The sequence below is a fragment of the Salvelinus alpinus genome, chromosome 28 (assembly GCF_045679555.1).
Source record: "Salvelinus alpinus chromosome 28, SLU_Salpinus.1, whole genome shotgun sequence".
NCBI classification, from domain to species: Eukaryota; Metazoa; Chordata; class Actinopteri; order Salmoniformes; family Salmonidae; genus Salvelinus; species Salvelinus alpinus.
The window spans coordinates 10,955,803-10,972,540 of record NC_092113.1 but is presented as its reverse complement, the minus strand read 5'-3'; the positions used below and the strand labels follow the sequence as shown (position 1 = coordinate 10,972,540).

The following is a 16,738-nucleotide window of genomic DNA, read 5'->3' as shown; positions in this document are numbered from 1 at the left end:
AGAAGAAGTCTCCTGGAGGAAACATGTTTATTTTCTTTTGTTTTAAATAAACACCCTTGAAACAGAGGTATCACACTTGTCTGAGCTGTGTAAACGTCTAGATCAAACCCCCTGGACTGCCACACAACATATATATATTTATACTTTGCTAAACAGGTGGGGCTGAATGACGGGTCGCCAAAACATACATATATTTATGTGGGTAGACCTACAACTGATCTTACAGTAGTCAATCGATTTGCCTCGGGCTGGAACGCACCCAAACACATTTCTGCGCAAAGGCTTCGCAAGTTGATGTTGGTGAAGAATTTATCTATCCAAAACAGACCCTCTGTTGACGGAAAACTAGCCAGCAGTTAGCCAGCAAGCTAGCTAGGTAAGCAATTATTTGTTTTGCTTGTGCTATACATAACATAGTCAAAACACCAAAATAAAAGCGCAAGTAAGATAGCTATGTGTAATGTTTGATGTGCTCTCATTCGTGCTGTCCTTCCACTTCAACCGGGCGCGTTAGCTTAGCATGCCTTTTCTAGCAGCTAGCTAGCTACTGTACAGTAGCTAACTTGCTAGCTAACGACATTTGTCCAGCTTGCAAAGCTATTGAATTGTCAATTGAATTCAAATACTTAGCAGTTTGGTATGTTGCAAATATTTTCAATAAATTACCTAGCCAAATAGTAGCTAACGTTTGCATTTTGAGCTAACGTTAACGGTAGGTAACGTTAGCTAGTTAACTTTAGTAGTAGCTGTTTAGCTAGCTACCCAAATGAAACCTTGCAAATGGAACCAACTTGACACGCTTTAGTTAGCGTGGTAGATGTCTAGCTCTGGCCTAGTTATCTAGACAGTAGCCAACTAAACTAAACTCTGCGATTTACGATGAGGTTGGGCGGCGATCGTATATCGTGGAATTGATTTTAATCGGCAAATTAGACCGTAAACTGACAATTGCAAGCTGCATGGTGGGTTATATAGACGACATCTGTTTGTGTATCTAGCTTGCTAAATTATTCTGCTATCTACAGGTCTGGTTCCCCAATGGTTATCATGTCTGGCACAGCCACTGTGCTGCAACAATTTGTCAGTGGCCTGAAGAGTCGAAATGAAGACACAAGAGCAAAATCTGCGAAAGATCTCCAGCACTATGTGACGACAGAGCTCAGAGAGGTACTACTAGCTAGCTACAGTCTGTACTGTAGCTGTAACACTTGCATTATAATACAACACTTTTACCAACTCTCCTTATTTAACTACACATTCTCTGGAATGTTTCCTACAACATTGTCATGAGCTATTACATGCAGTCAGTGGGGTTTATCCAGTATGGTTTTGTCTGATTGTGATGTGTACTTGCATTCTGTCCTAAGTTGAGCCAAGATGAAGCCACTACATTCTACGATGAATTGAATCATCACATTTTTGAGCTGGTTTCCAGCTCTGATGTGAATGAGAAAAAAGGAGGGATTCTTGCTATAGGTAAGTCAGATGATTTGCCTCAATGATGACACAACTTGGCACAAATGAATTGCAAGGTCTAAGACACTCAATAAAGTTTTGTTCAATTTGTTGGGAGTTTACATTACTACTCCTGTCTACACACAAGTGAAGCTGACACAATCCATGTCACTGACTCGTTTATTTGCTTCAGTGAGTCTGATTGGAGTAGAAGGAGGCAATGCCACCCGAATCAGCCGCTTCGCCAACTACCTCCGCAACCTGCTGCCCTCCAGTGACTCGGTGGTCATGGAGATGGCCTCCAAGGCCATGGGCCACCTGTCTATGGCAGGTGACACCTTCACCGCAGAGTATGTGGAGTTTGAGGTGAAGAGGGCACTGGAGTGGCTGGGCGCCGACAGGAACGAGGGCAGACGCCATGCTGCGGTTAGTGTGACACACACAGCTAGCCTGCTGTTTGTTTTGTCAACCACTATAGGATAAAACTGCAGGTGGTTGCATTTTCTGCCAATGTGGGCTAAAGCACTTATCAGGACAAGCCCACAGCCCTGCTCTGCTTTAGGGGCTGACTTAGTGGTTTCTAGCTAAACTACACTTTTCACCATCCCTAATAACTATTCATGATGGTGAAAGGGGTAGTAATAACACTGTTAGTACAGTTTTTTTTGTTGCTTTCCTTTCGGTAAAAAGCTTTTAATTTCATATGTAAACCAGCACAAGATGAGGACTATGAGTTTGAAAATGTCCCCTTTTATATTCTTACTTTACAGGTTCTTGTCCTAAGGGAGTTGGCCGTCAGCGCACCCACCTTTTTCTTCCAGCAAGTCCAGCCCTTTTTCGACAACATCTTCTATGCGGTTTGGGACCAGAAGCAGGCCATCCGCGAAGGGGCCGTGGCAGCTCTCAGGGCCTGCCTCATCCTCACTACCCAACGAGAGACCAAGGAGATGCAGAAACCACAGTGGTACAAAGTAGGTCCCTCGCAATCAATATCTAATTCGTTTAGCATTTTCTAAAACCTACGTCACTCACACACAATCAAAATTTGATTGATCATGAGCCATCATTTTAACATATTTCAACCAGTTGCAATGAAAGCGCTCACTATTTGTTTTATGTGTGTCCGTCACCACAGCAAACCTTTGACGAGGCTGAGAAAGGCTTCGATGAGACCTTGTCCAAAGAGAAGGGTATGAACCGTGACGATAGGGTCCATGGCGCCCTCCTCATCCTCAACGAACTGGTCCGCATCAGCAGCATGGAAGGAGAGGTCAGCCCCTCCCTGAACCATAAAGCACCACCACTACAGGTCACAGAGGACCACAACTTTGTCCAGTGCTTCCCATGGCCAAAAGAATGTGCAACTCATAGGCCCTAACCCTTTGGTCACAGAAGTGGATGGGTGTAAGTAATATGGTGATGGATTCACTCCATCGGGCTCAAGAGAGCTTCTGCCATGTTGCTAATACCTATCCAGTTTATTCAGATCTGCAAACTCTGAACAAACACTACCTAGGGGAAGCATAGGTCCTATGTATTGCTTTCAGACTGAATCTCAACGTCTTCTTCCTTGGCAGCGCATGCGGGAGGAGATGGAGGAGATCACCCAGCAGCAGCTGGTCCACGACAAGTACTGCAAGGAGCTGATGGGCTTCGGCACCAAGCCACGTCACATCACCCCCTTCACCAGCTTTCAGTCAGTGCAGCCGCAGCAGTCCAATGCCCTGCTGGGTCTCCTGGGCTACAGCACACCCCAGGGCTTCCTCAGCTTCGGGGCCACGCCGGTGCCCGCCAAGAGCTCCCTGGTGGAGAGCCGCTACTGTCGCGAGCTCATGGAGGAGTGCTTTGACCAGGTGCCATTATTTTGTTGTACTTGCTAGTGGAGGGTTGAAAACCCACTTTGAGGGTTGAGTCCTGACTTGAAATAAGGGTGTGAGGCATAATGGTTCTCAACCTGAGGTCTGTGAAGGGGAACTAGTCACTTGGATGTTGCTGACTGTTCCCTCAGATAGTTGTCGGACTCTGACATTTATTTAGTCAGTGTTCAAGTGTTTGCTTCAATATTCTGTAAGTGGTGAAGAACCATAGCTTGCCAGATGTTGATACAAAAAATAAACACTGGTGTAGCGCGTACTTTCATATGCCCGATGCTGCGTTTACACAGGAAACCCAATTATGGGCAAAAGATCTGATCTGATAGGTCAAAAGTCAAATTAGTGGCAAAAAAATCAGAATTGGGCTGCCTGTGTGACTGCAGCATGAGGTTTGAGTTGTGTCGGATGTAACGACAGCTGCTGTGTGTGTCTTCCTCAGGTGTGCCGCTGGGTGCTGAAGTACAGGACCAGTAAGAACCCTCTGATCCAGATGACCATTCTCAACCTTCTGCCGCGCCTCGCCGCTTTCCAGCCACACACCTTTACAGGTCAGAAAGGAGTCTCACATGCAATATCCCTACTAGATATTGATCCAATCGTTTTTCAATCACTTGATTTTCAAACTAGATTAGTAAGGCTAACAATGTTGAAATGAATCAATTTACCTGTATGAAAAATGTTGAGAGTTGCAAGGATGAATTCTGTTCTTAAGTCATGTTTCCTAATTTAGAAAAAGTATTGGTGTCCGCTCCAGTTAAAAATAGACTTTAATAGTTTGAAAGAAAGTTATGTTCATTCTTTAAAAAATAAATATTATGCCATTCACTGGTTTTATACCATTTGATAATTTTTTTTGACGATCTCAAGTGCTGTGTGTGGATGTTTGTAATTTCTCTCGATTCTAACTTTTCTCGACTTTGACCAGTTGAAGTTTGCCCCCTCCCAGACCAGTACCTGGCCGACACCATGGGCTACCTGCTTGGCTGTCTGAAGAAGGAGAAGGAGCGCACGGCGGCCTTCCAAGCCCTGGGGCTGCTGGTGGTGGCGGTACGCGCTGAGATCCAGCCCTACCTCACCAAGATCCTGGAGATCATCAAGGCTGCGCTGCCCCCCAAGGACTTCGCTCACAAGTAAATTACATTTACTTTATACAAGTGACTTTGTTTCTGAAGTGATGCTCATACTCAATGCACTGAAATGTCCCCCTGAAATCAGTGTTATAGTTTAGTTGATTCATACTTGAAAAATAGTTAAAGTTTGAAATTCACCATGTAAATATAATACTGATCAATATATTATATGTCCTGAACTTAATTTTTCTAACACGTGTGTCGATGTGTGTGTGTGTAGGAGACAGAAGACCATGCAGGTGGATGCCACAGTGTTCACCTGTATCAGTATGTTGTCCAGAGCCATGGGCCCCAGCATCCAGCAAGACATCAAGGAGCTGCTGGAGCCCATGCTGGCCGTGGGACTCAGGTAGGGTTTATGACAACACCTCTCATTCCTATCCATTGTTCCCCATGCTTTGTGTAGGCAGGACTGGCCTCCGTATCCCAAATATCCATCCAAAAGATGAAAGTGTCGCTGCCCGACAGATGCCAGGCAGATGTGGATGTGTGGTATTGAGGCCCCTTTTTGTGTATGCTTTGGATGTGTGTCTGCCTATGCGTGAGCACTTCATGGTATGACGAAATGGCTCCATAACAATCCACCATTGTCTCCTCCTGTAGCCCGGCCCTGACGGCGGTGCTGTACGACCTGAGTCGTCAGATCCCCCAGCTAAAGAAAGACATCCAGGACGGCCTGCTGAAGATGCTCTCCCTGGTGCTCATGCACAAGCCCTTACGCCACCCGGGCATGCCCAAGGGCCTGGCGCAACAGCTGGCATCGCCCAGCCTCACCAACATCCCCGAGGCCAGCGACGTGGGCAGCATCACCCTGGCACTCAGGACACTGGGCAGCTTTGAATTTGAAGGTGAGACGCTTTACGGCCACTACTTAGAAAAATGCATGTTGAATGTTAAAAGCTATTCTCTCTGTGCAATGTTAATCTAGCATTGGCTTGAAGTGGCTCCACAAGTGAATGTATGTTCAGGATCGAATTGTCCAATAATCAGTGAGTTTAACCGGAGGTTTGAAACATAACATTTTCCCTTTTGATGTCATTGGGCCAAGTGAGCAGCAACACTGAACGTCTCCCTCCTGAGTACAAGTACTGCCTGTGGTCAACTTGTCGCTGTAAGTTAGCTCGCTAGGCTAGCTAGCAAAGTTAGCTTACCTGGCTAGTTGGTTCAGCATATGCCGCTGAATTAGCTATCAAGCCATCGTTTCCCCTTCTGCAAATAAAATGTGTAGGTGTGGAGGCTGCAGCTAGCTACAATGCCACGTTCGCAAACAACGTCATCAGTGACAGCTGCTGTGCATTAGCGACCTCCCTCCGTTTACCACTCTGCTTTCTTCCATTTGGTGCCTCATGAATTAGACCCTGACTTTCTCACCTCTCCTTGCTGTCCACAGGCCACTCGCTGACCCAGTTTGTGCGCCACTGCGCCGACCACTTCCTCAACAGCGAGCACAAGGAGATCCGCATGGAGGCGGCGCGCACCTGCTCCCGCCTGCTGACGCCCTCCATCCATCTGATCAGCGGCCATGGCCATGTGGTCAGCCAGACGGCCGTGCAGGTGGTGGCCGACGTGCTCAGCAAGCTGCTGGTAGTCGGCATCACAGATCCAGGTTAGTATTTTGTCACTTTATTTAGACCGCTCGAAAGGAGTTATGATACAGAGAAAGGAAAACAGCATGAGTCTCACCCTCTCTCTCTCTCTCTCTCTCTCTCTACACCTACCTACCTCTCTCTCTCTCTCTCTCTCTCTCTCTCTCTCTCTACACCTACCTACCTCTCTCTCTCTCTCTCTCTCTCTCTCTCTCTAAACCTACCTAACTCTCTCTCTCTCTCTCTCTCTACACCTACCTCTCTCTCTCTCTCTCTCTCTCTCTCTCTCTACACCTACCTCTCTCTCTCTCTCTCTCTCTCTCTCTCTCTCTCTACACCTACCTCTCTCTCTCTCTCTCTCTCTCTCTCTCTACACCTACCTCTCTCTCTCTCTCTCTCTCTCTCTCTCTCTCTACACCTACCTCTCTCTCTCTCTCTCTCTCTCTCTCTCTCTCTACCTCCTCTCTCTCTCTCTCTCTCTCTCTCTCTCTCTCTCTCTCTACCTCTCTCTCTCTCTACACCTACCTCTCTCTCTCTCTCTCTCTCTCTCTCTCTCTCTCTCTACACCTACCTCTCTCTCTCTCTCTCTACACCTACCTCCCCCGTCTCAGACCCAGATATCCGGTACTGTGTGCTGGCCTCTCTGGACGAGCGCTTCGACGCCCACCTGGCGCAGGCGGAGAACCTGCAAGCTCTGTTCGTGGCGCTGAATGATGAGGTGTTTGAGATCAGGGAACTGGCCATCTGCACCATCGGACGCCTCAGCAGCATGAACCCTGCCTTCGTCATGCCCTTCCTGCGCAAGATGCTCATCCAGGTAACACGAGCAGTAGACTTGTCTTATTTGAGTAATTTTACCCATTTACCAGATAAGTTGAATGAGAACAGAATCTAATTTACAGAAATTACTTATTTTACCTGTAGGTTATTTTGTGTATTTCTGTGCAAGATGTATTGAAAGACAACAAAAGGCACTTCAGAAAACCCCACATAGGTTGTTATTAAAGGGGATACTTGGCAATGACTGGAAGTCTATGGGTATCTGCTACAATGTTAGACTTCCAGTCATTGTGCTAACGCTAGTTAGCATTGTCTAGCGACACTACCTCTAACTTCCTTCATACTGGACAGAGAGATAAGAGATAAAACATGGAATCCCCAAGTTCACCTGACTCTGGGGAAGTAGAAAAGGGCCGCATTGCCAAAATTCTGAACTATCCCTTCAAATAATCTGTTTTCATCTGTTGTTGATATACTGTAGCTCTGTGTGTTTTACCCAAGATGCTAATGATTCCTGAGTTAGTGTAAGTGGTGGACCTTCCCTTTCAATAACACAGCAAAAAATGGTAGCCAAGTTAATGTTTCACGATGTAGCTTGAATTACAAATGTCAGACTATGGTGAGCTATGCTGAACTATGGTGGCGTTTTTCTACCTTTTTAAAGGGCTTTTTGTCTTTAAATGGGATGTTTTATTAGTTCATTCAAGTTAAACCCATCTATCGCCTTCATCAGAATGGCTGCTAAACTATGGTGTGTGTGTTTCTGCTGGTTCCAGATTCTGACTGAGCTGGAGCACAGTGGCGTGGGCAGGAACAAGGAGCAGAGTGCCCGCATGCTGGGTCACCTGGTTTCCAACGCCCCCCGCCTCATACGCCCATACATGGAGCCCATCCTAAAGGTACCTACCATAATTGGTACTGCCCCATATGTTAACTACCCAGTAACATCTTTGTAACGTGTTACAACATATTTGTGACAACTATGTAACATATTTGTTTTGCTCACTGAAAGTAAGATGCTGTATATATAGATTCCATCCAACAGGTACTGCCTTTAGCCAACCTGTAACATCTAAAGAACGTTTTCCTCATTCAAATCAACGTACTTTTAAATGAACCATTTATTAGTATTAGAAATGTTGAAATAATTCAAATTATTCAATTGACTGTTGGCTCTAAGCTCATTTTCTCTGTTTCAGGCCCTGATCCTGAAGCTTAAAGACCCAGACCCCAACCCTGGAGTGGTCATCAGTGTCCTGGCCACTATTGGAGAGTTGGCTCAGGTAAGGAGTCCTTTTTTAACCCTGACAGTGAATGCTAGTGACGTTCAGTGTATAGATTTTCAATATTTAGTGTATTCTACTCTGTTCTATTCTATGTGCCCTGTATGCCTTTGTGTCTGCACTATGTACCTGTGTCTACCGATGGTGGCCAACTTAACTTTCTCCTGTGGGAATCAACCATGTATTTCCCATTCATATCAGTAGTGTTCACTGTGCCTGCTCACTCTCTCTGCTCAGGTGAACTGCTGGACTCCCCAGAAGGTTGAGGAAGTGAGAGTTGTTAGGGGCCGGCTGGCCCTGCAGCGCAGAGGGAGTGCAGGAGATGCCAGAGTAGGGTTGATGACAGTTTGTGCTGAGGCAGTGCCAGGACAGGTAGAGACCATCAGGTTCCCCCAAAGAGACAGTCTGAGGAAAAAGACTGAACAGGATTGTGTGAATTCTCAATATGTCAGGGTCGTGTTCAGTAGTGCACACCATTGCAAAATGTATTGAAACAGAAAAGAAAACCAAGTGTGTCTAATTGGACAAATTCAGATCAATTATGTATATAAACCCTGGGTGACTGACAGGGGGCGCTTTATTGAAGCCACCGCACAGCCTTCTTGGCACTCCTCCATTGTAAAACAATATTTTGGAAGCTATATAAATGTGTTTATTAATGTCGACATTGTTTTTTCACATGTTTATTATATTACAGTCACCTTAATGCATGCTTTTAAATTATACTGAACAAAAATATAAATGCAACATGCAACAATTTCATTGATTTTACTGAGTTACAGTTCATATGAGGAAATCAGGCAATTGAAATAAATAAATGAGGCTATAATCTATGGATTTCACATGACTGAGAATACAGATATGCATCTGTTGGTCACAGATATCTTAAAGGAAATGGGCCTCACAATGGGCCTCAAGATCTCATCACGGTATTTTTGTGCATTCAAATTGCCATCGATGATAAAATGCAATTGTGTTCGTTGTCCATAGTTTATGCCTGCCCATAACAACCCCACCATCATCATGGGGCACTCTGTTCACAACGTTACATCAGCAAACTGCTCGCCCACACACAGCCGTGGTCTGCGGCTGTGAGGCCACTTTAACGTCCTGCCAAATTCTCCAAAACGACAATGGCGCCGGCTTATGGTAGAGAAATTAACATTACATTCTCTGGCAACATCTCTGGTGGACATTCCTACAGTCAACATGCCAATTGCATGCTCCCTCAACTTGAGACATCTGTGGCATTGTGTTGTGTGACAAAACTGTACCTTTTTTAGAATGGGCCTTTTATTGCCCCCCAGCACAAGATGCACCTATGTAGTGATCATGCTGTTTAGTCAGCTTCTTGATATGTCACACCTGTCAGGTGGATGGATTATCATGGCAAAGGAGAAATGCTCACTAATAGGGATGTAAACACATTTGTACTCAATTTTAGCGAAATAAGGTTCTGGGATCTTTTATTCCGGCTGATGAAACATGGGACCAAAACATTTCATGTTGCCTTTATATTTTTGTTCGGTGTATATTATGTGAGCTAAACATACACATATTTTCTTTAGAGAGTACATACTAATCATACTGTCCCCACTACAACAAAAAATACTTAAATACATGTAATTTTGTCCTTGAAACATTTATTTTAAATACTGTAGAGTTCTATTCATTCCTATGGAGGACTGCTCCTACTGGGGAGTGCCAATATGGCCTACCGGTAGCTTCAAAGCCTCTCAATGGCCAATACATAGCATCAGCAATCCAGGGTTTATATACATCATTGGTTCAGATGGTGCCTCCCCGTTTCAAAATGTTTTCTCCCTACTGAACACAACCCATGACCAGGCTACAACAGTTGTAAACATCCAAGAGTACTGTGTATAAAATGTATTACATAAGGAATATGCAAGGGATTTGTGAATTTTGAATATTACAGGCTGAGTGGATCAAAACTGAAATACGAGACTGAATACAGTAATTTGTGAATCTGATAGGTGAAGTGAAATGCAGGGTTACTGAAGATTAGACATACAAGGATGGCTGGGAGACGTAACAGTAGGCCTCTTTGCACCAGAGAGGCGAGTTCTGATTGGTTGTTGTCACACGGCCCTCTAGGTGAGCGGGCTGGAGATGAGGAAGTGGATGGACGAGCTCTTCCCCATCATCATGGACATGCTCCAGGACTCCTCCTCATTGGCCAAGAGACAGGTACATATGCACGATTTTATAGGTACAACTTTGGGAGGTGACAGGCTTGTTCAACAATTGTGACACATAGTTTATCTTTTTTATTCTCATGATATCTTCAATTGCAAGCCTTTCCCCCAAGCATATCTGGTCATGTGTTAATATTAAATTTTCCTGATTTTTAAAAGGATGATTTTTTATTTTCCATACGATCCATGTCTTTATACATGTTACGGGACTATTTGGGATCAGATTTTTTGTGATTTGATGATGTTGTTGTAGTAACACCTTATTTTCCACCAGGTGGCGCTGTGGACTTTGGGCCAGCAGGTTGCTAGCACTGGATACGTGGTGGAGCCCTACCGCAAGTACCCCTCTCTTCTGGAGGTGCTGCTCAACTTTCTCAAGACAGAGCAGAACCAGGGGATCAGAAGAGAGGTACCAGTCATTATCCATTTGGGCTTTTCCCCCTCACAGTTTTATCGTTGCAATGAATCACATCTCAGAATTGCACTTCTTGTTAAGAATTATATGGAGTTACGCTTTATGAGGTTGGCTTTTCCAAAACCTCCAGCCCTGTTGTAAGTGCTGTGTCAACTTTTCTCCCCCGCCTCACGTTTCACTGTTCTGTCGCATGTTCTGTCTGTTGACATACACGATATGTTCCATTTAATTCTGTTGCTTTGTCTGCCAGGCTATCCGTGTGCTGGGCTTGCTGGGAGCCCTGGACCCCTACAAGCACAAGGTGAACATTGGCATGATCGACCAGTCACGAGACGCTTCTGCCGTCAGCCTCTCCGAATCCAAGTCCAGCCAGGACTCTGGTGAGCACCCACTGCCATCTTCAACATCTCTCTCTCTTTCACACACATACACACATACATACATACATACATACATACATTCATGGTTTTATCCAGCCCCAAAATAGGACGTTTTGATTGAGTTGACCAGGTAGAATGTGCAGCTCGCACCAGTGCGAACATGAAATACATTTACTCGCACGGCCAAGTTAACGGCCAAGTTAAATGGGTCGCAAATTGAGACTAAATTTGACTGAGACTAAATCCCAGTCTGGAGCCCTGCTCATCAACATTGACCCACATATTAGGCCCTAAGGCTTGGAGTCCACCAGGCATCAGCCTACAACAACAGACTTTACCATAAATCCCATAAATCCTGATGTATACGACTTTGTAATGATTTTAGAGGAATTTGGCAGATTTTTATATGACCCGCGCTGGCGAGAACAATGCCTTGACGTCATTTGGGTCACAGGAGTAGGCTACACTGTCCACTGGAGATTACGAGTGAAATTCTGTACGTTTGTACGTTATATCCATGCCATAAATCACAAATATTTCGCATGAATGCAGGTAGGGATTCGATTCCGTGTCTTAGACTGGGCCCCCGAGGCATATTCATGCTTTGACAGAGTTCTCAAAGATAGTTCCATGTCAATGTCACATTACGTCATTGAGCTCACACAAGGCTTCACATCTGATAATACAATGTGCAGTCTCCTGTGGCGCTATCTTTTTAGTCAGTTCAGAGAAAAACAGCTTGCAAAAATGACAGAAGTAATCACATTCAAATCCAACATTCAGCAACTTTTAAACAACTTTGTCATATGTGAATCAATTTACCAGAAGCATTGTAAGAAGAAAAAAAATAATGTCAATAAGGAGCTATGTGTCACTAACACACAGATGCGCTGTGACTGTGCTCTGTGAAAGGTAAAAGCTTTAGCAGTTTGGCCTGCTTAAGTGGCTCAGTCTGGAATTGAAGCTATCTCTCTCCAATGTAGGATATGGTTAAAGCCAAGGTCAGTGTCTGGAGCAGCTATAGGGCGTGTTCCACAGCTAAGGCGAGGCAACGCAATAACCAACGGTTGCGTGCCACGCCATCGACTGACAAATTGCTGCAACATTTAATGTGGTTAGCTGATACTTAAAATACCTATCCAGGCGTTGTAAGATCTGTCAAGCGTCAGCAACTTCTAAGTTCTGGCATGCAGCTATAGTCTTTGGCAGCTGGCTGCTGCTGTGTACTGGGGTCCTGCATTTCCTGCTTAAGTGCTAGAAAGTAATTGGCTATGTCTGGGGTCTGTAACTTGTGGTTCCGGAGCCGCATGTGGCACCTTAGCTGTCCCTTTGTGGCTCCAGTGGTTGGCTAGGTGCTCCAGACCTCTCTTGAGCACAACCACAACCCAGTGAATACAAGTCAGGCTAAGGGAGTTGGGCACCGGGGGCTCAAGAATGATAAAGGTATAATGTAGTAGCATGCTCAGGGTGAGATCTGATACAATGCTCCAGTCCCAACAGTACTCTGCACCCTCTGACGCACTGTAACAAACAAACCTAGATCTGTTTTGTTCGGGGGTGAAAGTTGCTGATGTAATTGGCGCCAAGTCTCCATTGTTCTCTTCATGTTGTCTTGGGCCTAGTAAAGGCCCGATGTACTGCGCGTGAGGTGATAGAGAAGCTGTCCTGTCCAAAGGAACACAGGCGTTCTGCCCAGGTGCTCGCCTATTGTGTCTGGCTCTAGACTAGAGCGTAAAGGGAGGGAAAAGGTATTAAGAAGTGTGGTACTTGCGTTAAGGGCTGAAACTCGACTCCTATGCTAGGCCAATGAAACGTTGAATATCAGATATATCGGTCTCCCTGACTCGACCATACAACCAAATCCTGCTCACGGCAGCAGACAGGGTTGGCCTTGGTCACCTAGGGTCTTGAGACCGTGATGCAAGAATCCTCGGCTTGGGAGGATACTTCAGTATTTTGGCAATGAACCCTTTATCTACTTCCCCGGAGTCAGAAGAACTCGTGGATACCATTTTTATGTCTCTTCGTGCAGTTTGAAGGAAGTTGCTAACTATCGTTAGCACAATGCCTGGAAGTCTATGGTAACTGCTAGCATGGTAGTATATACCATAGACTTCCAGTCATTGCCTAACGCTAGTTGGAATTGGCTCGCAAAACTACCTCTAACTTCCTTTTATACTGAATGCAGAGACATAAAAATGAGTTCAGACTCTGGGGAGGTAGATAAAGGGTTCATTGCTAGATGTCCGAATAAACCTTTTTAACATTATATGCATTATGAAATAGGACCTTGAAATGATTTTAGAACTTTTTCATTTAAATTTCATTGCCAAATATTGAGAACATTCAATTGTCCAACAACATAGAATACAGCAGTTATAATAAGAGCCCCATGATGGTAGTGACTGTCCTTTATTACGTGCTTATCGCCACGTTTTGTTTGTTGATAACTTGTGTTGCAACATTTTCGGGAACTTACAACCGGGTTTTCTTTTAAACCTGCAGATTTTGGGAAAGTTGCCGGAGTTTAGCAACCCTATTGACAACTTAATGAAATATTAACTTTATTTGGATGTTGGGTTGGTCACAGTTGACAAAAGAGACGTGGGCCCTAAAGGGTATAAATATAAGCATTGCCATGGGTTGACAACATATCTTGTCTTGGACACAGACTGAATAGATACTTCACTGAGAACTCACCACAGAAGACATGAAGTATTTTGTTCTCCTGATAATGATCCATCTATTGTTGGTGCAACTGCCTCAATATGCAGCAGCTCCAGTTGTTGCCGCAACCGATTTAAGGCTGAGGAACAGGTCTAGTTACATTGCCAGAAGCTGTAAGGAAATAAGGGACTGATATATTCAACATGAAGATGGGCTGTACTACCTGACCACAACCTGCGGGACAGTCTACCAGACCTTCTGCGACATGACCACCGCTGGCGGCGGCTGGACACTTGTGGCGAGCGTGCACGAGAACAACATGTATGGGAAGTGCACAATGGGCGACCGTTGGTCCAGCCAGCAAGGCAGCAACCCTAACCATCCAGATGGAGATGGGAACTGGGCCAACAGGGCCACTTTTGGAACCGCAGAGGGTGCCACCTCAGACGACTTCAAGAATCCTGGGTATTATGACATTTTGGCAGAAGACATTTCGGTGTGGCACGTTCCCAACAACTCCCCTATGGAACACTGGAACCTAGCCGCCATCCTCCGTTACCACACAGAGAAACGCTTCCTCTCCATTCAAGGGGGAAATCTGCATCAACTCTTTAAGCTCTACCCACTGAGATATAATGTTGAGGCAAGTCGGAACACAGGACCTGTCATTCCAATTGTGTACGACTTTGGGGACAAAGAAACCACAAGAAAATTTTACGGACCCAACTCAAGAAACCAGTTTGAACCTGGCTTCATCACTTTCAGGCCAATAAATAATGAACAGGCGGCCATGGCTATCTGCTCTGGGGTCAAACCAACAGCTGGCGGCGACACTGAACATTACTGTATTGGTGGTGGTGGACATTTCCCTGAGGGAGCCCCTCGTCAGTGTGGCGACTTCCCATCCTTTGACTGGAATGGCTATGGGACCAACACAGAATGGAGTGCATCAAAGCAGATTACTGAAGCAGCTGTGTTACTCTTCTACCGTTAAAATTCTTCCTATTGATTATCAATGCATTATATTACCGCAATTTTTTTAAATCAAATGTATCCATTGTTATCAAATGTATGTAAAGATACATTTTGTTTATACTGTTTGTATATAATATACATATCAGAACGAGGGTTTTCATTTGTTTAATCTATAAATGCCTTATCCCTGTAGTAAGATGGAATACTTGTATCATAGTTTCCTTGTTATAAAGTAGAAAGAGTGATGAGTATTATAACTGTGTGAATATGAATGACTGAAATAAAGACTACTCTAAAGGAGAAATTGACAGCAGTTGGTGTTTCGTTATGTTTCAATATGCTTTGTCTTGTAGGCATGAAAGGCATGCCACAGTTTTGAGTTTGTTACATTTAATGTGCATTGTTCAGTGAACTGCAGTACATTGTCAAATCACAACACTTCCCTGTGTAACATCAATATTGCAATAAATATAACATGTCAAGAAACAAAAAAACTAGAAAAGGTGGCTTGTATTTTTCTAATATAATGTTTATTTAAGTGGCTACAAACAAATAAATACAGGCACTGTGCCTTCACAAAAGGATGGTTTGTTTCTCTCAGTGGCCTGAAAATAATAAAAAAAGTTTAAAAAATTGTCATGTGTGCTAGATATTTTTTTCTCTCTCCCTCTCAGCTGACTACAGTACCAGTGAGATGCTGGTGAACATGGGCAACCTCCCCCTGGACGAGTTCTACCCGGCGGTGGCCATCGTGACACTGATGCGCATCCTGCGTGACCCCTCACTCTCTAACCACCACACCATGGTGGTGCAGGCGGTCACCTTCATTTTCAAGTCCCTGGGCCTGAAGTGTGTCCAGTTCCTGCCGCAGGTCATGCCCACCTTCCTCAACGTCATCCGCGTGTGCGACGCTAGCATCCGAGAGGTAACTAGCTAGCTACTGCTAGCTGGGAACTATGTCGTGTTTCATGATTTCTCCTTGTTGATTGGCACTTGTGGCTGTTTTAATTGTTGTGTATTTCTTTGTTTTAGCTGAAATTCAGTACTACCGCTAGTTTTTTTGTGAAAGAATGGATTTTTAGAGGTAGCTGGGTAGAAGTCAGGGTAGCTGTAAAGTTAAAAAGAATGTGCCATACATGTAAAGGTAGAACCTTTCCACTCCAATGATTTTACCTGCTTTTTTACGAAGTCGTTTTGCGCCAACCCATTATTATTACAACCGTACGCTTTCCGCTCCATAAATGGGGGTTTGAAATCGGGAGTCGAGATGCACGTAACTAAAGCATTGACCCACAACCAGATAGTTTCCCAAGTGAAGCCTGACTGGTGAGCAATCAATGTGTTTTGCTTACACCTGCTATTTTCTCTCCCTCTCTTTCAGTTTCTCTTCCAGCAGATGGGGATGGTCGTGTGTTTTGTAAAAATCCACATCCGCCCCTACATGGATGACATCTTCACACTCATCAGAGTGAGTTGCCTCTTCAAAAACAAGGCCCCCTTTCATTCTCTCTTTTTCCACTCGCTCAGAAAACAGCTGCGAACTCTTAATTGTGTACATTTCTCTCTTGACTTTCCTCTTTGGCTCTAATGCGCAAGGGGAAATGTGACTTGAGCGTGACTCTCTTGGTGGCACGAAGCCTGTTTGTCCATCTAGAATAAAAGAGTTGCTCCATTAAAAGCCGTTTGATATGGAGAAGTTATTTTGTTTGTATAAAAGTTGTTTTCAGAAATGACTATTTGGTCGTTTTCTCACAGTATCTATTATACGTTCAGTATTGAAATATTTTATTAAACTGCTCCACTCTACAGTGTCATTCCTTCCCAATTAACTAAAAAATGGCACTAGCGCAAAGAAAAAAAGACCTGTGAGAAGTCCTACTGTGAAAGCAACTGTTAAAACCTTCTACGAGCCCATTCAATCTTGCCCGCAGGAGGTTTGAGTAGGTTATTTTTGTAGGGGGGTGATTTATTATT

General features: G+C 44.5%; 1 protein-coding gene and 1 pseudogene across 2 annotated transcripts in view; both read left to right on the top strand.

The window, feature by feature from the left end:
* Positions 1 to 247: 247 nt before the first annotated feature.
* The window catches only part of mtor (mechanistic target of rapamycin kinase), a 134,837-nt gene continuing 118,346 nt past the window's right edge, over positions 248 to 16,738 (top strand). Inside the window, exons 1-20 of one of the 2 annotated variants that reach the window (XM_071371596.1) lie at positions 248 to 376; positions 1,026 to 1,167; positions 1,368 to 1,476; positions 1,649 to 1,881; positions 2,226 to 2,426; positions 2,591 to 2,725; positions 3,033 to 3,308; positions 3,769 to 3,877; positions 4,276 to 4,459; positions 4,680 to 4,808; positions 5,063 to 5,307; positions 5,850 to 6,065; positions 6,657 to 6,862; positions 7,602 to 7,724; positions 8,025 to 8,108; positions 10,227 to 10,319; positions 10,602 to 10,736; positions 10,993 to 11,122; positions 15,439 to 15,689; positions 16,146 to 16,232. In XM_071371596.1, the coding sequence (XP_071227697.1) occupies positions 1,039 to 1,167; positions 1,368 to 1,476; positions 1,649 to 1,881; positions 2,226 to 2,426; positions 2,591 to 2,725; positions 3,033 to 3,308; positions 3,769 to 3,877; positions 4,276 to 4,459; positions 4,680 to 4,808; positions 5,063 to 5,307; positions 5,850 to 6,065; positions 6,657 to 6,862; positions 7,602 to 7,724; positions 8,025 to 8,108; positions 10,227 to 10,319; positions 10,602 to 10,736; positions 10,993 to 11,122; positions 15,439 to 15,689; positions 16,146 to 16,232 (3,075 nt within the window). In that variant the 5' untranslated portion in view covers positions 248 to 376; positions 1,026 to 1,038. Of the gene's footprint in view, positions 377 to 1,025; positions 1,168 to 1,367; positions 1,477 to 1,648; positions 1,882 to 2,225; positions 2,427 to 2,590; positions 2,726 to 3,032; positions 3,309 to 3,768; positions 3,878 to 4,254; positions 4,460 to 4,679; positions 4,809 to 5,062; positions 5,308 to 5,849; positions 6,066 to 6,656; positions 6,863 to 7,601; positions 7,725 to 8,024; positions 8,109 to 10,226; positions 10,320 to 10,601; positions 10,737 to 10,992; positions 11,123 to 15,438; positions 15,690 to 16,145; positions 16,233 to 16,738 lie in introns of both variants that reach the window. The other variant, XM_071371595.1, reaches the window with a different exon arrangement.
* On the top strand, positions 13,755 to 15,077 carry LOC139557161 (intelectin-like; annotated as a pseudogene).